This window comes from Schistocerca piceifrons, chromosome 7 (assembly GCF_021461385.2).
Source record: "Schistocerca piceifrons isolate TAMUIC-IGC-003096 chromosome 7, iqSchPice1.1, whole genome shotgun sequence".
Classification (NCBI taxonomy): domain Eukaryota; kingdom Metazoa; phylum Arthropoda; class Insecta; order Orthoptera; family Acrididae; genus Schistocerca; species Schistocerca piceifrons.
The window spans coordinates 192,743,993-192,767,012 of record NC_060144.1 but is presented as its reverse complement, the minus strand read 5'-3'; the positions used below and the strand labels follow the sequence as shown (position 1 = coordinate 192,767,012).

The window sequence follows — 23,020 nt, the reverse complement described above, 5'->3', positions numbered from 1 at the left end:
TTGCTAACAAAAAAGAAGGAAAGTAAGAAGGAAGTAATAAGTCTTGACTGAGCAATGATGTTTAGAAATTAGGGTAAGCCATAGATAATCTATTCTGTATCTGCAACTGGCTTACAACAATTAATGTTGGCTACCTGAAAATAAGATTACCAATGGCTCCAAAATTTCTTACCATTGGCAATGAGATTGCAATGAAAATGCATATCTTCTTGTCAGTAACTTCTGCACAAACTATTAGATGAATAATGAACAAAATGTTTGCATGACACAAACAAAATTATTTTGCGATATTCCAGGAAAATCTGAATCTTATTTGTGTAGAATCACGCACTGTTTAGAATGGCGGACTCTTATGTTAAATCCACTGGCCGAAACCCATTTACAGCAGGTGAAAAAACAGACGACATGCCACACTGTATAATAATCAGAGCATAAAAACAATAAAAGAAATCTCTGGTATATATTATAGTAAAAGTGTAACTGTTAGTACAGTCAGGGTTTCACAGCACGTGTGAATTGCCTGCAAACTAAGAATTAAAAATGGTGGCTAAAAAACCGTAGTAAAATCATGTAAGGACAGTTCTACAAATCACCAAACACTGGTGCATTATTTTCATGATTCTATTTTTTTTTAAATTATATAGTTACTTTTGTAATGCTTAAAAATCATTTGCAGTTTATTCATGGTTGGATTTAGAGAAGAAATTTTGGTATCAAAAATTTGGATACAGATGACCATGCTCTCTATAGTGGAATATTCTTGCTGGAAGATTTTTTTAAAGTTAGTATTGGCAGCTTTAAACAGTACATCAACCACAAGGGGACAAACTGAAACATGTCAACAAATCATTAATTGAGTAACTAACACTAATATGGACATTGCAATTCCTCAGCAAAATTGGGTGTGTGTTACCATAATCAGAAAATCTGTTGTTGATAACTCGAAAGGCAACATTCCTTATTAAACATGATCACTTTATGATCACTACAGATTCATCCAATACAGAGCATCCAGTCCAATAAAACTCAACATTTAAGCAAATACAAAAATTAGAATTGTTTGGAATATAAAACACAGCAAGAATCATCTTCCTTTTTTTGATACCTGTAATGGCAGAAGTATAAGCTATCGTTTTTTCACCATTTCATGTGAAGCCTGTTTCAATTAAAGAGCATAAGCTGATAATGGATCAGACTCACAGGAATCGAGGAACACTCAGGACAGTGTTCATTAACATATTCAGACCTTCTAGTTACAAAAAAATGCACACAGCCAAAGAGTGTAGTCTGGTAACACGAGGGTACATGGATGACTGTTCATGAAATCAGCTACCTGAATACCACCTGCTCTTCAGAAATTCACAAACAAATATCTGGTCTCTAGAATGTGCTAGGCTCTTGGCACTCTCCTCTTGGTTACTTACAGTAATTTGTACTACTACTCAGTCCTTCTATATTTCTTCAATCTCCCTTCATTATTCATCTGTACATGCACATTCTTTCTGTTCTTGCCATTGTCTTCTTTATTATGTTCTTCTTCAAATCTCTTGTTTGTTAACTTTATTCTCAGCATTCACATAGATTAATTGTCAATCTGAAAATAATGTGCTGATCTCCATTGTTTAATTTCTGTTGTACGGTAACTTTTTGATGCTGCATTACATTCTACCAGCTGTCATTTTTTATTTCCTCTTTTTGGTTCCAAATGTTTAAGACTGTATACAATTTCCATCTCTCTCTACACTAGCACACACTGTGTCACTAATTAACATTTTTCCTTTATAAATTGGCAGTTACATTAAAAACAAAAGGGTGACTGAAGTTTGAGGTTGGTGAGAGATGATGTTATTGTAAAACAAAAAACCACCACAGGTAGTTTAAAGGTTATGGACATATATTTTTGAGAGAGAGAGAGAGAGAGAGAGAGAGAGAGAGAGAGAGAGAGAGAGAGAGAATGAGGGGAAAGCTGATATCTGCAAACTTCTGATTAAAGGTTCTGGTGTTATTCTATTCATTTGTAAGTATACACTAGATTGATGGAAAGTTCAAATTGTATGCTTGACGGGCATTATAACCAAATATTTTACAAACTGCACTATTCCATACACATACTCTTAAGCTTCAACTCAGTACCACCATCTCTCTTTCCTTTCAGACTTTCTAGACTCTCGTATGATTTTGTGTGACTAGTGCCTCAGGGAGAAAGGATACAGAGGATACAATGAGGAGTTACGCTCCTCCACAACCCTAGTGTTTTTACTGTTCGTGAAGTATATGCTTTGTTAACCGCCATCGCATAACAGCCCTGAGACCATGGAAAAAATTTTGACTATATCTTGGTACAAGTACTGGAATGGTACATAATTTTGACTGATCACATATAATTCAACAGTTTGGTTCTTGAAATGTCAATAGACAGTAAAAAGACAAACTAAAACTCTTAAATCGGTGAAAATGATGGGTTAACACTATTTCAAACATAAAAACAACAGAACAAAATTAATGTCAATGTATTCACAGCCAAGTGCATTAATTGTTGCCTATGCATTTATGTAGTCCTACCTTTGCAACTGGTATAGGAACATATTACTCAATATAAACAAATTATGAAAAATTTTTACAGTCATTATCAGAGAAAACTTTAAATTGTAATTCAATATCTGGAAAGTAGACACAGACTTCATGACCACATCTGCCATAGGTAGATATGTATTCTCTTCAAACAGAACCCTATTTTGGTCATACCAAAAGAGACTGTGATTACTCGTCTCAGGCACCCTATTCTGGGTGGTATTACTTGTTTCCTGCTTATAATGCTTGTCTGGTATAACATAGCAAAATTTCAAGTAAGTGTTTTTAAGTTCATGTTCTTATTCTTGCATGACAAACATCTATATTATCCACTGCAATGGGAAACAATCAACAGAGTGAAGATTTCAGGGACTTCGAATTTTTCACAAACATCTCTCCATTTGAATCTACACAAAACAATGTCTCAAAGAAAAAACTAAAGTGAATCAGATGGCAGCAAGAAGTATTTTATGGTAAACAAATCAGCAGTATATGATGAAGCTGAGTGGAATTTCTCTCTTGATGATAAGAACTGAGGATGAAAGATTACATAGGAGATTCTGTCAACTTCAATTTTTGATCGAAGTTTTCACATTGAACGGGGGTTTCAGCTGATTATTGCTATAAAGCAATTTTGAAGATGACTAACTAATACATATATATTGTAAGGAAAGATTGAAAGAATGTAATAAATACATAACAATAAATAATTACATGGGTAGTGCAGAATATTTCTGTTGAAGACAAGAGGCAGTACATATGTTTGGTAACATGATGGGTTCCTCTGTCAACATGCTATTCAATAAGTAGCTTGAATCCTATAATTTCAACACCATGGAGAAAACTGTATCATTATATTCATGCTTATCTTACACACTTTGCCTTTCAGTTCTGTAATTGATGTGTACAAATGTTTAATTATTCTGTGAGGTTGGTTAATGTACAGGCACAGTAGCATTTTCCTAGTTTGCTGTCTGTTTCAGCTTGGAGTAAGAGAAGATTTTTAGCCTTGTCTCTGCATTTAAGCAGTTGCTCCTTCTGCAATTCACACATGATTGGAATGGGAGGGAAGCCTTTGTGTGGTAGCATGCTAAGTATCCTTTACCTTGCACTTTACAGTCTTTGCAGAATATGTATGTATTGGCGATCTCTTAGATACCATCAGTTATGATATTTAAATTCCCCAATTTTTAATGGCATTGGGCATTAGTAAGTGTTTTCTGGGATATATGTTAGAATTTGTAATTACTGATTTTGTCCCTGGTGAGGGGTTCCAGATGTATAGAAAAGCCACACAAATATAGCTTGAAACTATGCCGTATCAATCATGCAAGTTCTACCAAATGCTCACGCTGAAGAGCACATTGTCAACATTTCCTCCCTGACAGCTGTAATGAGGCTTGGTGTCAAAATAAATGTTCCATACAGAGTAGAAATTATGAAAAATTCACTGACATATCTTTGAAGGTATGGTGTTGATTGTGCAATGGAAGGATAAAAGAGATGTATATTTATTGTCAAAGGGCATAAGGCAACATTCAGAGGAAACGGTTAAAGCATGATGCAATTCTACTAAAGTCATTTCAAATAACGTACATAATTCACACAAGGAAGAGAAGGGTGAGGTAGGAGGAGGCCTGGAACACTGGATGACACTGAAAATAGATGAAATTATCAGCAAATTAAGAAAGAGGCACAGGACAAAATCAGATGAAATACAGGGAGATCACATCTGAGGTCAACATCTGAAATATAATGTGTTTCAGTATGCAGCAGGAAAGTGGGCATGGAACCTACTTATGAGCACAACAAATTCAGTTTTTGCAGAGTTTTTAACACAAAAGTAACATGCACTTAGATAAAAAAGAACACAAGTAATTTATACGAACTGAAAAAAAATCTCATACAACAAACAAAATTTGGTCCTCGAAGGTCCATGTCAAGACAGCAATCTCTCTTTCAAAGAGAAAGGCACTGTTCATAGAGGATGCATCTCAAAAGGGAAAATTATTTTTAGGGTATACAAACAAGTTAAATCAGCACATTTGAATTTTGTAAGCAAGGCTTTGTATCACAGAATCAGGTGACTGCTGTCCATTACACAATACTTCTTCCAGCAAAAAAGCCATTGTTGGTAACTGAATTTTGGCTCACCCACTTTATCTCTACATTTAACTTCTGCTGACTAATGCAACTTGCAAAGTCAAAGCTAAATTTTAATGTGAAATTTTATATCTATTCTTTTTCAAGTTTTAGTTACTGAGGAAGTGGATTATACAGTAAGCAAATAGAGGATGTACATACAAACATTTAGAACTGTTTGATTAAAATGCTGATATATGAGCAAAGGAGAGGAAGATGTTGAAAATGAAGTTATTTTATTCTCCTAAACTGAAATGTGCACTTTGGAGTGGGAAAATGAAAACCATGTGCCAGATAGACATGCCCCCAGATACTTGTCTTCCACAGGCGACACAGTCATCTGAGCAAGTAATTTGTAATTACTCAAAGTTCCAAACTTTCAGTGCCTCTATCTCATTTTTACAAACCCCAAAGTGAGTGTGTTGCATACTGGTTTCCCAAGTTGAAAAACTTGTTTGAAGTGCTATTTCTTAAGCAAAATTTTCTCTCTGCAATATATGTGCAGGAACACTTAGGTGGAGTTTGCAGAAATATGGAGAATATACTGGCTGAATGAAGCTTTCACTTGTCTATGAGCCATATTTGGATAATAGATCTGTATTTTGAGTTCTGATTTGGTGCTCAATTTTAATCTGCCACAAATGATTATTTTATTCTTATTCAGCTATTTCACACAGATATGGCAAAATACTACAAACATACTGCATGGCTTAGTATATTTACACTGAGATAACCTTTAACCCATTTTATGTAATAAAACCAATAACATATTGACTCAGTTTGACACACTGTCAAGAAATGTAACTTAATTGAAGCAAAAAAAAATCTATTTATCAATTTAGATAAAAAGTTAAATGACTTCTTAATATATAACTACAACGTAAAAGAAAGAGAGAAATTGTTATTAACAGATTGTCAGGTACTCAGAACATATAAATGAGACTAATTTTGACAGAAACCATTTTACTGAATTTCTAGAAATGGAAGACAAACATACATTTTTCTAAATGTACATTGACATCAGTCTATGGCTTATCTTTAAAAATTATCACTGATAAAAATGTACTGCTTGCAAGAGGATGCACTTCCAAGAGCTGCAGAATGCTATGCAGTGCAATAAGGCAGTTCTGCTCAAATTACAGTCATTTTATTAAATTGAAATGTGTATCACTAATTAGACACAATAAATATCTCACTTTGTACACAGGTCTCCTACATACATTAATTTATCAACTGGTAACCGTATGAATTTGTTTTTAATTAATAAGTGTAAAAAACATATGCAGCGCTACAATAGAATAAAGAACTAAAATAATTGTTCAGTATAAATAATATAGTAGAGGCAAGTAAATAAAAGATAGGCTAAAGAGAAATTGCGAGAGAGTTACTTTCGATAGTTGTAACAAACTGATTAAATAAGGATTCACCAAAAATTTTCAAATAAACAGATTCAAATAAGAAATGACTATGATTTGTTATCACTATTTCACTCATAAAAAGTCAAAGAATATGCTACAACTACTAAACAATTTGCAGAAGTAACTTAATGACTGATGGCCCACTAATCAATGGTGATATATTACAAACTTTGATATATACTTATTACAAAGATACTGATATTACATTTAACAACATTTAAAAAATTAAGGCAAGGCATGGAAAAAAATGGAAGCTGACAAGAAATGTGATTTCATGTTCTAGAATCTGTTGACACTGAGCACAGTTAAAACTTAACTAATGCCCAGGTTTTATTATACTTCACCAACAAAACCAACTTACTGGGTCAATGAAAGGGAAAGCATGCCATATGAGTAGAATACGTGAACATCACAGAGACATAAATGGAAGAAATGCTCAGCAGGGAGGGGAGGAACAATAGTACATTACACCACAAACATCTACTGGAGGAAATAGAACAACAAATGTTGAATCATTCCGGAGAAGATAAGCAGTAATTTCTTCTCTTGCCTGAAGTAAAGAACTATTTATAACCATACTGTAAAAGAAGGCTATTCTCAATGAAGCAGTTAAGAAGTATGTCCAACTTATATCCAAACACCTTATCTTGCTTTCACATTATAATTAGTGGGCATGACACAAAAAACATGCTAGGGAATAAGATTTATTACAACTGGTTGACTGAATGTTTCCAAGAACTACTCTATTTTAGCTACAACACTGACAGAAAAGTATACAAACACAAAGAAGAACAAAAATCAGAACAAAGAAATTTTTGTAAGTTCATGGCTTACAAAAATCAAAATTAAATATTTAAGTAAAACATTCACCTTTCTCAGTTCCACTACCAGTCACACTGGTATTCAGAAAATATAATATGTTACAGATGCCCTAATTTTATCTTCTGATGAATCCCCTGGAAAAAAACTATATGTGATTACTTTTAAGCGGCATTTTTATGCCATGCTATATCATGGATGAATTGAGAATGCTCAATAATTGTATCACACTGTGACAATTCCTTTACAGCAGTACCTCACACCTGATATAATGTACAGATATGGTAGGGAGAAATTCAACACAACCTAAAAAATTCCTTAGATATTGGTTCTTTTACACAGACAGACATTCCTAACGTCTAAGTCATGCTTTTTGTAGAATTTATTTCATGCTGAAACAGAACCAACAGTACTCATATCCAAACTAAAAAAATTAACAACTATATTCCAGAACAGCAGGAACTCTGTGACATAAAAACTGCAAACTTTGCAGAGATCCACTTACCCTAAAAACAATCACATTGTCTCCATCACATTCCACAAAATCCTGAAAGTGACACACAAATATCCATCATGTGGAAAACCACCAATATGTGCACCATGTTTAGCAAAATGCGTAATTTTAAATTTAAAGATCTTTTCATCAAACACCATTTATGTCTGTCATTTACCTAACAATGAACACATTCGTACACAATATCCCATTAGCTGTATAGTAAACAAATTATTTGTTGTTTTCTCCATTTTCTGAGCACTTTATGTACAACTGGTGGCAGTGGAACTAGCACACATAGCCCTTGGATGTATTTACAATAAAACAATAATTTGTGCATAGCTGCTTTTTAAGACTGTATACAGATGAAACAATGTTTCTCTGAAAGCATGTCTCGAGACAAAATAAACACAGTTTTCCATTACTGGACAGCAGTCAACACATTAAATACACATTTGTAATATATTTGTACAAAAGCAAAAATCCACAAATAGCAAGCACAAAAGGACAACAGTTCACTTTCAAATGAGTTGTGTAAAATATAGCTGTAAATATCCTCCTGCAGGGGAGTGCAAGCAGTTCTAGACACACAGTCTGTAATGTACTATGTACAGAAGTTACTGTTTCCCTGTTTTTGTGAACCACTGGCTGCTGTCAGCAAGTGTCATCATCTTCACATACATCAAGGAAAACATCAAATGCTTCACGGTTGCAATTGCCATCGGAATTGAAGACATATTTATGGAAAGTGCCATCCAAGCACACAGCTGAAACATTTGGTAGTGAGAATCATTAACATCACAAAACAGCAAATAAACACTAAAACTTTGATTAATACTGCACACAATTGCAAGAAAAATAATTTTGTTCTGTCTGTTTAACTTTTTACATCTACTTAACAGCCTGGACTGTGTTTAAGGAATGTGTGTCAGTTATCAAATTCTTCCCCTGAGCTTCAAATATTCTAGTATGTTCAATATTTTATGACGTTCAAAAGCAATTATTACACTTCCAGTTAAAAGGGTCATTCTTAAAACACAGTCACAGGAAAAAGACTGAGCAATACAGGGAAACTACTTAATGAGAGTGTAAGCCTAAAAAGCACACCATGGGAGAAAAAGTTACTAGCATTTGCAGTAATACATTTGTAAGAAGCCAATACCAGTCTTCTCCCACGTCACTAGTTTCGGGGCCATGGTCAGAAAAGGCATTTTCAAAGTTAAAACATATCTTGTTATGTCATTGGAGTGTGCTAGTAAAAAGAAATGTTTCTGGAAGGGGGCTGGAGTGGCAGGATGGGGGAGACATGAGAGGCTGGTTGTGTGTAGGAGGGTCCAGCCATGAAAAGGGAACTGTGGGGAGGGGGGACCAGAAACAGAGCTTTAATAGTGACCATTCTCAAGTGGGATGACAAAATATATCCTCCAACAAAACTTTTTTTTCCATTCATTCGTTTATATTCAGTTTATTTGTTTCAACTAAGCATGCATCACACACTTGTGCTGAGTGATGTTAAGAGAATCTTCTATTAGTAACCCCAACATACTTAGTGCTACCAATATCACAATGTTTGCAGATGACACAAGTATAGTGACAGCCAGCAATACCTCCACTGACGTAGAGTTAAATACCAACCAAGCACTTGAAAATGCTCTGAACTGGTTCATGGCAAATTCTCTAGCAATAAACCTCAGCAAAACAAATTACATGCAGTTCCAATCCAGTTACATAAGCCCAGAAGAGATTAACATCGCACACAAGAGCCAACAGTTACAGATTGTTCAGTGCACAAAGTTTCTAGGCGTTCACATAGATAACCGGCTCAACTGGGAATTCCACATACAGCAAACACTAAAAAAGCTTAGCTCAGCAACATTTGCCATCCGAATAATCTCCAAAATTGGAGACATCAACGTATCAAGGTCTGCATATTTTGGCGACTTTCATTCAGTGATGTGCTATGGAATAATCTTTTGGGGCAATTCACCACTTTCAAAAAAAATTTTTGTAAGCCAGAAAAAAGTAGTCCAAATTATATGTAGTATCCCTCCAAGAACCTCATGTCGAAATCTTTTTAAACAGTTAGGTATATTAACCACTACCTCACAATATCTCCTCTCACTCATGGCTTTCACTCTTCTCAATTCCTCTGAATATGAAACAAATGAGGCATACCATCATTATAACACCAGATGGAAAGGTGATATGCACTGTGAACGGAAAAATCTCTCTCTGGTACAAAAAGGGGTTAAGTACACAAGTACAAAATCCTTTAACGCACTCCCGAGTAACAAAGTTTCTAAAAGAAAAGAAAATGCTATTAAAAAAAAGCTAAAGGAATTCCTACTGGAAAAATGTTTCTACTCTTTAGATGAATAATTTGAGTAGTAATTCAGATTATTTCCTTTGTCATTGTTATCTGTATTGTTTTTTTTATCACTATTGTATTTTTTATATTGTATTGTATTGTTTATTGTCTTGATTATATTAGTGTATTGTACCAGCTTTGAATCATTCATCTATCATGTGTAATATACCAGTATGTATGTATTGTATGATATCTATATTGTATCTGCTTTGACTCGTTCCACATCCATGCGTAATCACGCATTACTGGATCTATGGAATATGTATCTCAAATAAAATAAAATAAAATAAAATAGTATCATAGCTTTCTACAACTGTTTCATTTAGATTAATATTAGCCACACAATGTAAGAACTTAGTAGTACGTTTAGAACATTGCTCTAAAAATATGGTAACAACTCTGTTGTAAGCACACTGGACAAAAACTTAGTCACCAACAGGTGACATCACGAAAAAATCGTGTGACTCTCAACACTGCTCCTTGATAATGGCCTCAGTTCAAAGAGGGTAGTATTTCTTCAGGTACGCCTTGTCGAGCCAAGCCCATTGGTGATTAAGATCTCATAGGCCTATCAAACCGTGTGGGTACTATGTGCTGCATTTGACCTGCTTTTCTAATTAATCCCGGACATTTTCTACAGGATTTAGCAGGGTGTGATAGGATGCCAGAGTGTTCGCCAAACTAGGGACATGGGCACGCAGCTCTGTGAAGATGGCTGCTGTCATCTTGCAAGATAAGATTATTCACAGCATATTGCTGGTACAATATTCGTCACAAAGATGTAGAATATTGAAATAAATATCCTGGTTCATGTTCACAGTAATCTGAATGAATGCGCCCAGGCCATGGTATGACAGCCATCCCAAAGTTACCATCCAGTTTCCATGCTGTTTTGCCAATTAAGAATGTGCAGCTTTATGTGCTCCTGCAAGTGGCTGAATCCAGTTCCCATCACAATGTTCACTCGGAAACTGGTAAAGATGGACACGCATTCACTGAGGTATTGATTCCTGTCAGGTTTGAAACCAAGGTGTGACACTCTTCTCTGGTCCCTGTCTGTTATGATCTTTTTACGACCACTGCTGAATGAGCAGTACACCATTCCTTACAGGAATGTTGGCAAGTACACCTTGATTCACTACTATTGCTGCTTTTGCCATGCTATCACATATCAAAATCATACCGTCTAACTGTGCTGATTGCACACAACTGACTAGCACATTCATCTCACTTCACAGCAATTACTTACGTCTGGAGTGAACAGTCACAGACTATCTAGGACCAGTTCTAAATCATCTACAGTTGCCAGAAGACACCAGGGTGCTTTTTTTAAAGTGAGGGGGAGACTAATATTTTGTTCAGTGAGCTGACTATGAAAATGTTCCGCAAAATTAAAACACTAAAGTCGATTACAATACTTGCTAGGTGAACAGTGAACACTATGCTTGTTTTATAGCAGAAATAGGAACTAAGTACGAGGTATGTTCAGAAAGTACATGTACTCATGTACTAGATCATCATCTTCTTCTTCTTCTTCTTCTTCTTCTAAGAAAAAGTGTGTGTAACACAAAATTACAGGATGTTGATAAACTTGTCGACTATTTCTTCACAGGATCACCGTCCTCTCCTGTGCATGTCATGAGTCCTGGCACAATCATCTTTATGCCCTCCTCAAAGTACTCTCCCACCTGCTCCTATCCCACTTCAGAGCCCCTTTCTGCACCCGCTCATTGGTTGAAAATTTAGTTCCACTTGTGTGCACCTTAAGGGAGGAGAAAAGATAATGATTTGAAGGCAGCAAGTTAGGGGAATAAGGCAGGTGGTTCAAAGCTTCAGTGCCGCGTATAAAATTATTCCACACCTGCGATGCTGGAGCGCAACTGTACGGCACACCACAGAAATCGCAAGACACTAGCACCGCAGAGGCCTCCACTCTCGGATGTGCACGCAGCCTCTCTGTAGTGCACTCTAGCCGATGGCTTACAGAGTCAGGCACAGCCAGCCTCATGCTCAGTCGTATCTTGACATTCAGCCTATGCGCCTCAGACTAGTAGTGCAGCCACTCCATGGCAAGTATTTTCCTGCACCAGTATTCTTGAAGCAATAAAGAGTTGTGTTTGTTGTTATCTGTGTGTTCTTTTAGTTAAAACACACTGGCAACGAGTAGGGTTGTTTTTCTCGCGATTTGTTGTGTGGTTGCTTTTTTTCATTTTGTTGGTACATTTTTCTTGTTGCGACATGGAAGCTCAGCTTAAAATGTTGGGGCAACAACAGACCAAACACTGTACGGTCACGCGACAGGCTGTGCCGCCACTGCCCTCCCCCCCTTTGTCTCCAGCTATGTTTACTCCTCTGCTTCCATCGTATGATGAGGCAATGGAAGATTGTGCATTATTTTTGTAAGGGATTTCTCCCATCTTGTATCAGGTATTGCGGCAGTTAACCCTATTGCAGGGACCTTCTTCATTTTCTTTTGACAATTTATGCTTATTTTTATGTTCCTACGATTGCCACCACATACGCATCATGGCCGCTAGTGTTGAATTCTACCAATGCAAGAAACAGGCCCATCAGTCTAATCGTGCCTGGGACACAGCTCTCCACAGCTTTAGTCACAATTGCCGTATTCTCATGTCCAAATCAAAAGAGTTGTACATGGATGTCACGGTTCGTGAAGTCATCATCAGCTCTACCACATTTAAGGAAGTCTGACGATGGGCACCCTTCCCTTGACCAGGTGTTGTCACATCCATTGCCCAGTTGTATCAGGTCTTGCATTCTGCTAGTCAACAGCTGTAAGCATGGTGCGATGTCACTGTGGTGCAGGGTGGTCTGGCTGCATTCACTGTGACTGGGGAGGACAGCATAGTGGTGCTGCAAGCTGGCAGGTCCGGCGGCTTCCACGCAGCACCTAAACGAGGGTTCCAGCTGCTGCTTCCTGTTGGCCTTTTCTAGTCTCACCACTTCCCGAATGATGATGAGGACAACACAAACACCCAGTCCTCAGGCAGAGAAAATCCCAAACTCTAGTCTTCTGCTCCCAAGTCCAGGCAAAACTGGACCGGCTCACTTGTCTCTCATCTATGGTTCCCAGTCCCCTCCTCTAGAGCATGGCCTACACCCCTTGCTATCATTGTGAAACCCTCTGGCAAACTGTGATTTTGTGGTGATTTTTAAAGTCACTGTGAATTCATGGTCCACGATTGACACACACCCACTGTCATGTTCAGAAGAGCTGTTCACACACTTAGCAGGGGGTTAGTTCTTCTCCAAACTCGATCTTTCCAAATCATATCACCAGTCACCCTTGGATGAGTAGTCAAACTGTATCAACGTTCTTAATACGCCTTTCGGCTTGTATCAATACCAATGGTCAATGTTTGATATGGCAAGTGCCCCCGCAATTTTTCAACGCTATCTGGAACAGGTCATATCCACTATTCCACCCCGTTTCAACTTCTTGGACGACACTGTCGTTACCAGGCACGATATGAGCCACCACCTGCACAATCTCTGGGCTCTTTTTGAAAATCTTTAGGCTGTGGGTCTGCATAGCAAAGTCTAAAATGATCCAACTCTCTCCCGAGTATCTGTGCCACACCATATCACAACTGGGCATCCAACCCTTGGTGAATCTGGTCAAGGCCATTATGGATCTGTCACATCCCTTGTCATTGTACAAAACTGCCAATTACCACTGGTGTCCACTGTTGCGTACCTTCTCTATCTCCTCCTCTGCAAGGGTGCTTCCTTTGTTCGGTCTCCAGCGTGCAACTAGGCCTTTTCCATGCTCAAGGAGCACCTCAGGTTGGCACCACGTCTAGCTACTTTTGATCCTAACAAACCACTGGTTTTGCGTATGGAAACCTCACAGTTCTTGCCAATCGGAATGCAAACAACTCGGAGCAGCCACTGGCTTTTGCATCGAAAACTCTCAGTCCAGCACAGGTTCACTACTCTCAGGTCGAGGAGGAGGCCCTGGCAATTGGGTATGCGGTCACAAAATTTCACACGTTCTTGTATGGCACCAAATTTGAACTCATTACAGACCACAAGCCTTTAGTTTCACTATTCAGTACATCTGTGTGGATCCCCAATAAAGTGGCCCACAGGTTGCAGCAGTGGGTCTCATTCCTCTCCAAATACTGCTACAACATCCATTTGTGCCCCACAGGGTGCCATGCCAACTTAGACATCTTATTCAGACTGCCCCCGTCGGTCCGGACCGAGAGTTTGGTTGAGAGGAGCTTGTGTATTTTCATTTGGTTGTCGCCTCTCACCAAGTCATCACTAGTACCCAGGTCACCAAGGCCACAGCGTCTGACCCTGCCCTGAAGCAGGTCATCCACCTCACCCAGAAGGTTTGGCTGTCTTGTCCTCTGGGCCAAACATCCAATCTGCTTCATTACTACTATGTCTTGCATCAACACTCTCGGTCTTTGAGGGGCTCCTCCTCCTCTCCATGGATGACACAGCTCCCAGGGTGATCACTCCCAGGATATTGTGGTGGGAGGTCTTACAACTGTGCCACGAGGGTCATTGGGGTGTTTCCCGCACCAAAGCCTTGACTCACACATATGTGTACTGGCCAGGCATTGACTGGGAACTGGAGTATTTGGTTACTGTGAGTCCCCAGTGTGCTAGTCAACAGGTGGTTCAGATGGCTTCGTTTTCCCCGCAGTCTCCATCAAAAAAGCCCTGGAAATGCGATCATGTGGATTTTGCAAGTCTATTTCTGACTGTGTTCTGGCTGATTGTCATTGACATGTTCTCCATACACGGTTCAATGTTCTTCACCAGTACTATAGTTACTATTCTGTCTCTTTCTAATTTTTTTTTTCTGTTGAAAATCTCATGGCTACTACCATTTCGATAATGGACTTCAGTTCCTGTCCCATGCATATCATGATTTCTGCATGCAATCGGGCATTCGCCATGTTCACTACCCTCCCTTCCACCTCCAATCTAACAGGCAAGGTGACTGCATGGTTCACACCTTCAAGACCAAAAGAGGAAGTATCTGCAGGACTTTACTGCTGAGGAGGCATTACTGTTTTTTCTGATGGCCTACTGGACAACCGCTATTGGTTCCCGTACCCCTGGCAAGCTTCTCCACAGGTGCCAACTGTGGACGCTGCTCCATCTCCTCCATTTGGATTCTTGCTCATCATCATTGTGTTCACCTGTGCCACACTTTCCGCCAGGTATGGCAGTCTGGGCTCGTGGTTTTGGCCGGCATACCTGCTGGTTACTGGCGACCATCACGTGTCTGAATGGCCGCCCTGTCTACACTCTCGGGAGAGGAGACCAGGAGGTACAGCACCATCAAAATCACCTCTGCGTCAAGGTGGGCACCCACCCACCCATTCCTGCCACACCACTGCCTTTGCCAGTGCATTGGTTGCTGGTTGGCGTCTATTCAATAGTGTTCTAGCCTCAATTTCTACTTGTGTCAGTTCTATTCGATGAGCCTTCAACAACACAGCCACTGTCAGCAGCTCTGGTGACCCTCCAGCTGGTAGACACGTAGACACGCCTCCTGCTATTTCAATGTATCCTGTCGTGGAGCTGCCTCCAACTCTCCCGTCACCACCGGATGCCACTATGAATCCTGGCTTAGAATGCCTGTTACCAGTCCTGTCAGCTCATACTCCCATCCCACAGGGGGGTATGTGGGCATTCCTCAAGTCCAGTTGCACCCATATTCCAAGTTCTCTACTGACTGGGAATTGCTGTTCCATCTCGCCTGTTGGGCCTCCATGGACATGGGTACCATCTCCAATCGTGGCCATCCATTCCTTGCCCAGGAATAAGCAATGCCCCACCCCCAAGGGGGGAGGAGTGCAGTGACCCATGTCAGATTCCACACCAGTGATTTGGTCACGCAGCTGTACAGCACGCCACAGAAATTGCAAGGTGCTAGCCCTGGCAGAGGCCTCCACTCTTGGATGTGCATGCAGCCTCTCCACAGTGCAATCTACCAGCCGACTGACAGCTTACCGTATTTACTCGAATCTAAGCCGCACTCGAATCTAAGCCGCACCTGAAAAATGAGACTCGAAATCAAGGAAAAAAAAATTTTCCCGAAACTAAGCCGCACCTGAAATTTGAGACTCGAAATTCAAGGGGAGAGAAAAGTTTTAGGCCACACCTCCAAATCGAAACAAAGTTGGTCTATTGTAATATGAGACACAATTTAAGTAGAATAAATGACGATACAGCTACAGTAGTTTGGTTCGGGTCATAAGCTTAGCAATTAAGCTTTAGCAGGTAGCCATTGCTATGCGTCAGGCGTGCTTCATCTGGTTTGAATCGGTTGCTTATTTTTCTTTGATGTGATAAGTGCCGTTCTCTTTGTTATAGGTGTTTACGTCACTCTAGGCTCAAAATGCATTATTGTACTGTGTCATGCATTGTTTGTCGCATTCTGATAATAAGTGTTTACGACCTGTCGCCGCTCGCGGCATGGCTTGCTTTTGTGTATGCTACCGCCGCTTACAATAAAGAAAAGAGAGGAATTGTCTCATTAGCGAAACAATTGCAAGAGACTGCTATTTGTTGTTACTTACACTGCTGCTTTCTTTGATAATGGTCAACTAGAACCAAATGATAGACTGCGTATGATAGATGTTCTGAACGAGAGTTTAGCTAAAATTTTTCTCCGTTTGAAAATCTTTGCAGACACCTCTTTTGTACACTACATTCTGCACAGAAATTAGAGTTATCTTAGATTTAAAAATGAAGTCAATTTCCGTGCTTCATTTCTGATTGTATCACTATTAGGCATAAGAATAATACGAATATAAACATGACATGATATGTATATTCTTCCGCATTTGCTGCTGCCTCACACTAGTTTCGTAGGTTATTAGGCAGACAGGATTTAAATGAGATAGCAGCAAACACGAAAGAATACATGGCAAAATGTTTATATTCGTATTATTCTTATGTTGAAGAGAATACTGCATGTGATTCGCAATTCATAAAAGATCCTATTAGCAACCATCTCTTCTCACAGGTAGGAAAAAATTCAGAGCGCAGAGTTGGCCATATTGACAAACATCTCAAATAGTCATACCAGTCGGATTTTCGTAGTACATTGAAATGCTGCTATATTCGAAGATGAGCAACACGGCATTTGAATTTACTTCGTTGGATAATGTATGAAAATGCAGTGATCGAAACTCGGGGCGGAGAAAAAAAGCTCGTCTTACACTTTTTTTTTTTTTTTTTTTTTAATTTATTTACTGACGCAGAGGTTTTGGCGCCAGTATTTATCTTTGTGTCTGCAAAGCATGCCTGTGTAGCGCTACATATATTCGACAGCAGAAGATAGTTGTGGCGGCACCTACCAACATTTTTCAGAACTGCCACTTACTTTGCACTTGATTCCAAGCCGCAGGCAGTTTTTTGGATTACAAAAAGTGCGGCTTAGATTCGAGTAAATACGGTACACTGTCAGGCCCAGCCAGCTTCACTATCAGTCGTATGCTGAAATCCAGCCTAAGTATGTCAGACCAGTAAAGCACCCACTTCATGACACAGTAATCACAAGGTAAAGAAACACACACTGTTACCTTGCAGTGCAAGCAAAAACACAGTGCAAGAATAAAAAATGATCATGAAAAGTGATCACGAAAAATACTTTCATGGTAAGCCACAACTTGCTGCCAACATCATTAATTTTACCTACAATGAGAACAACAAAGGTATGAGAGTTCCAACAGAGAAGTTGATAGGAAATGCAAACAAATGGTGGAAATTGAAACCTGAGTAGGTCAATGTGTGCAAATTGCAGAAGGATGGACACAATGTCAACTGGGGTGGTATTGAAGTACCTAACCCAAAGCAAAAGAAATAAAATGTGCACAACAAATATTTCACTGATGATATATTAGACAATTTTTTTGGGATTATGACTAATACAAAGTAAACTGTTCCTGCAAAAACTTCACAGTTTATGTCACACAAGACAGGACTCAAGGACAGCAAAGAAACCCAGAGAAAACTGTTGCACCTATGGGATTTGATTTTAAAAGGTGTCTGAATAAACGCGTCATGATTTATTTTTCATACACACCACACTGTGAATAAATGTTGAAAAGTACAGTGTCTGACAAGTATTGTCAAAAACCAGTGTCATGCAATTTTTGACTGCTATCAATGTAGAATTTCATTCTGTGGTCATTTTTCCTTTATGAATATAACATGAAAACTTCAGTCTATCAAACAGAAATGAACAGAAAAAATTAAAAATATACAGTGACAAGGAAAGTCAAACTTCTGGCATTAATTAAGGAACACAAACCTTCCCATCTTTACTACACTGACAATATTTTGCAAGAAAATGGTTCCCTACCTACTTCTGTTGTGTCATCTAGACTTGAATCCTACAGAATTTGTCTGTAACCTTGTAAAGAATGAGAGCCACACCCTTAATACATCAAGCATATCATTCTCTAACCCAAATAAACAAAAGCTCAAGCTTTTGCTGCTAATACACGTATATTGTTTGTGCCTGGTGCAATCCTTTCAATGTAACATTAATGCAGTGAACTGCAGCATGTCAATTTTGCTGCTTTTATATTCAAGAAACTTTTCACTTTGCCTCACAAGGCTGGGAGAACTGCCTTCCAGGTATTGGTTGCCTAGATTCTAATCCATGACCTCGGCATAACCAGTAGACCACAAAACAGCCAAAACAGTGTGTGATGACTACTGGAGGAAAGATACTGGCCTGAGCTGCTGGATTTGGTGGTCGAGTACGTGTGAGTTGTGCTTGCTTGTGTGTGAGAATGGTGAGTATTTTTCTATTTTTCTTTTGTTGATGAAGGCTGTGGCCAAAAGCTTTGCATAAGTGTCTCAACTGTGCCGGTCTGCAACTTAACACATCTTCTTTATGATAAATAGCAATCTGCCTTTTCCTACATTGCTTATATGTTTTTTCCTGTTCTTTTTCAAAATGGATATTTCATTCAATGACATGTAAAAACGTGTAGCATGTGACAGCACTCCACGTGCATGAGTACTTCAGTTTATATTATTGCTACAACCCCAGTCTGCTTCTCAGGTGTAAACGCGACAGTGGTACCACCATGACCAAGTAACCAGTTTGGTTTGCTAAGTTATAATTTGCTCTGGGTTATCAATAAAGTTGTAAAGACTGGTGGGACACACAAACATTCAAACAATACCTGGAGAAGAAGTTGTTAAGTATTCTAATAACATACCAATACCAGCACTTGTGAACACGTTTTTACAATTTACAGGACTATTTTCCTACAGAGACAATACACCATTTAACAATTTTTGCACATTTCCATACAGCGCTACTTACCTACAACAGATGTACGTGATCCAAAGGCACAGATACAGGCACATTCAGGGGGTACTGTGAAATTGGCGAGTGCCCACTGTGATTCTACGTAATTACCGAGGAAGCCCATTTTGGAGAAACTGTCCATTAAAATAAACAACACTTATATTAGTATTTTTTTCAGTTGGATACAAATTGCTTCTCTTATTAAACATTGTAATTCAGAATGAATCTTACTTAACAATGTTCTACATCAACCCTTTATTACATGACAACTTTTGGTTTACTGTACCATACCCTTGGCCATCTGGCAGAAACTGGCTCAGGAAAACTAAACTTAACTACATAAATTTTTTACCAATCACACTCCTATTTTCAACAGTGAAAAATCCAAGATGGAATTTAACAATATCATGAGCAGAGTTGCTGAGTTGCAGGTAGAAACAACAAAAAGGACTGTCACAAATAAATAAAGTTTTTTGGCCAGTAAGGCCTTCATAAAAACACACACACACACACACACACACACACACACACACACACACACACACACACACACACAGCTGCAGCGTGGTTTCAGTTGCCTGAGACTGCAGTTCTGCATGTGAGTTTCGTTTGCATGAGTGTGTGTGTGTGTGTGTGTGTGTGTGTGTGTGTGTGTGTGTGTGTGTGTTTTAATGAAGGCCTTAGCGGCCAAAAGCTTTATTTATTTGTGACAGTATTTTTGTTGTGTTTATCTGCGACTCAGCATCTCTGCTATATGGTGAGTGGCAACTTTCCTTTTCATAATATTGTTACACTCATATTTTAGTTATATTGTAAAGTCCTGGGTGGGCCCCTTGTCTGGTTGAGGCTTATTAGTTATATCTCTACCATATGGAACAAGAGCCAATACACCATATCCTTCACGAAAGCCTCAGTAATTTGTCTCTTGCACTGACCGAAGTTTCTCTTGAAAGGTTCCCAGATGTAGGATTGGATCATATTGTCCACACTGATAGTATTTCCATGAGGCAGCTGCTCATTAACCAAGGTGAAACTATGGCTAGCTGTCGCGGCTCACCAGTTTATGCACTGGTTCAATAGAAAAAAAGATGGCACTGAGAGGTGAAGCTGTAATGTCATCGCTTGGGACATTGACACCTAGAACCCTGTCAGAGAAGTGAGCTAGCAGGCCCCGCATGCACAGTGCAGGAGAGGTAGACTCTTAATGAATGTGCACGGGCAACATGCCCAAATCGAATGTCTTGGTTTTGATTCTCCTTCAGTGTCATTCCACGGAATTTGTCTGTTTTCGGTCGATGATTCCTTAGTGCCATAAATGCTTATGTAAATGCTTTGTTGAGTTGAAAATCTGTGTGTGCATGTTAATTAAGTTATTAGCTGTATGTATTTCAACTGCTTCAACCAGCACAACTCAAGAGAATTCAGAAGGAACGGAGAACTCAATTAGGATGTTTTTCTTGCCTTCTGTTGGCAGTGTGTCCTTAAAATCAACAGCATCTTAGTGCAAATAATGCTGGGTTCCATAATAGATGATCTAGGTCTAAGAAGACCAGAAATAAATATGATCTCATGTCAGTGTGGAAAACGATACATTGGCCAGACACATTGCTCTGTTAAAGGCAAATGCAAGCAACACAGATGTCACAGAAGACTAGGTAAACTAGAAAAATCTGCTGTATTAATACAGGACATGGCATTAATACAGAGAGAAAGAGCCTTGCCCACCTCCATGTACTGGGACCAAATCATTAATGAAGCACTCAAAATATTTACAGGTAGCAAGTTAATTAACAGGAACAGATTTTCAACTCAAAAAAGCATGTAAAATATATTCAGTGAGATAACACTGATGGGAAATCAAAGCCAGGACATCTAAGTCAAGCATCAACACCTCGCCTGTGTGAATAGCTAGGGTCCATGGCTTACAGCTGAATCTTCCCATGCCACACATGAGAGATCCATGATTCGATTTTCAGACATGGGATCTGAAAGTCAATGTCCTCTACGATGACATTATAGTTTCATCTCCTGGTGCCTACACTTTTCAGGTAAAGCAGTGAATAAATTGGTGAGCAACAACTGCTAGTCACAGTTGCACTGGAAGAAAACTGGGTCCTGCCTCTTGGAAATATTATGTAGTTTCTTCTATGATATATCTGCACATGCACCTGATTCTGTCCATTCTCAGGACTTCTTGAACTATATTTTATCAAGCCCTGAAATGAAAAATATCATTCTGAAAGTAGTATTCCACCATGCATCCATTCTATGTAATATCCTGGTCCATGCTTATGTCACACCAAATCCCAACTCCTTGGCATATGGATCAAGCGAATGTGGAAGTTTCGCATATATATGAAATTCTCCTCTTCTTCTTAAAATCCGCAAATACACGTGGTTTCTTTCTTCAGCTCAGGAAGGCAAACCTAAAGTTAATTTTTTGAAATGCTCAGCTTCTGAGAGTTCCTTCGAAAGAATATTTATACGTACATTCAGGTTGTGTGCCCAGCAAACATTTCCAAAAAAACAAGACCAGCCAATCGTTTTGCAACATCACTGTGACATCAAATAAAATGGTCCATAGTTAGAAAGTAGATTAGAAATAGGGTAACAGCACTTTACTGCAAGTGGACTGCTGTCGAATTGTGAGTTACTGTACATCTCTTTCACTGCCTTTACATTGACACTATGGTGAATAAATGCTGTGTATGAGGCAGTACTTGCAACCATCAGGCTGCAAAAAAGACACCATGGCCATGATAATGCGCTTTTGTGTGTGTCTGGGAGGGAGGGGGGGGGGGGGGGGGCAGGGGGCAGGGGTTGAGTGTGTGAATGTGTGTACTTTATATCAGAAAAAGAACCAGAGCTCAAAAGCTAGTGAAGACTGTTTCCTGCTGCATGTGTCTCTGTGTGTCAGAACAATGTATGAACCATACTATCTGTGAATGAAACAGAAAATGGGGACAAATAATACCAACACACATTGTACTTGCAACTGCCCACCATGCTGAGGCTTGGAGAGTCCAGATGTAAATGTCAATTTAGCTACCACTTTGGCAACAAACTTCCAGCTCAAGACAGCAAGCTATTCCAACATCCCAATGCATTTGTATTGATCTCTTATGACAGGAGTTTTCATTTATTGTAATTACTCATTGTTGTCAACTACGAACTAACACTTCCTTAAGGGGGGACGTTGATGAAATTGAGCAAAAATGCCAATTTTCGATTTATTTTTTATTTGTTAGTACAACTCTTGGACAATAAGTTCCCAAAGTTTCAATGTTGAAATTGCATACGAAGTGCCTGAAAATTAATTAAAACTGTGACACGGCCTCCCTGCCACGCCCAACTTTTGAAGTAGCACTTCAATACCAGCTCAGCGAATAACAATTCTGTGTAATACTTTCAACCAAATGTGTGTGGAATACATCTAGAAGACCGTGATACATACTCTTTGGTTTTATAGACCATCTTTGGCCGATCCTGCACTTCTCAGAAAGTGTGTTCATGGTAAAACTCAAAATCCAAAAGTGTGTCTAAATTATCTGAGAATTTTTTGTAGAAATCTCTTGAATACTTTCTAAGAAAAAGGAACATACATTATTTTTTGAAAAAAATATATATATATATATATATATATATATATATATAATGGAAGGAAACATTCCACGTGGGAAAAAATATATATAAAAACAAAGATGAGGTGACTTACCGAACAAAAGCGCTGGCAGGTCGATAGACACACAAACAAACACAAACACACACACAAAATTCAAGCTTTCGCAACAAACTGTTGCCTCATCAGGAAAGAGGGAAGGAGAGGGGAAGACGAAAGGAAGTGGGTTTTAAGGGAGAGGGTAAGGAGTCATTCCAATCCCGGGAGC

The 23,020-nt window shown here is 38.9% G+C and overlaps 1 protein-coding gene across 1 annotated transcript in view; it reads right to left on the bottom strand.

The window, feature by feature from the left end:
- Positions 1 to 6,322: 6,322 nt before the first annotated feature.
- The window catches only part of LOC124805110 (WD repeat domain phosphoinositide-interacting protein 4-like), a 46,326-nt gene continuing 29,628 nt past the window's right edge, over positions 6,323 to 23,020 (bottom strand). Inside the window, exons 7-8 of the mRNA XM_047265561.1 lie at positions 19,149 to 19,267; positions 6,323 to 8,210 (exon numbers count right to left, since the gene is read on the bottom strand). Of these exons, the coding sequence (XP_047121517.1) occupies positions 8,098 to 8,210; positions 19,149 to 19,267 (232 nt within the window). The 3' untranslated portion in view covers positions 6,323 to 8,097. The remainder of the gene's footprint in view (positions 8,211 to 19,148; positions 19,268 to 23,020) is intronic.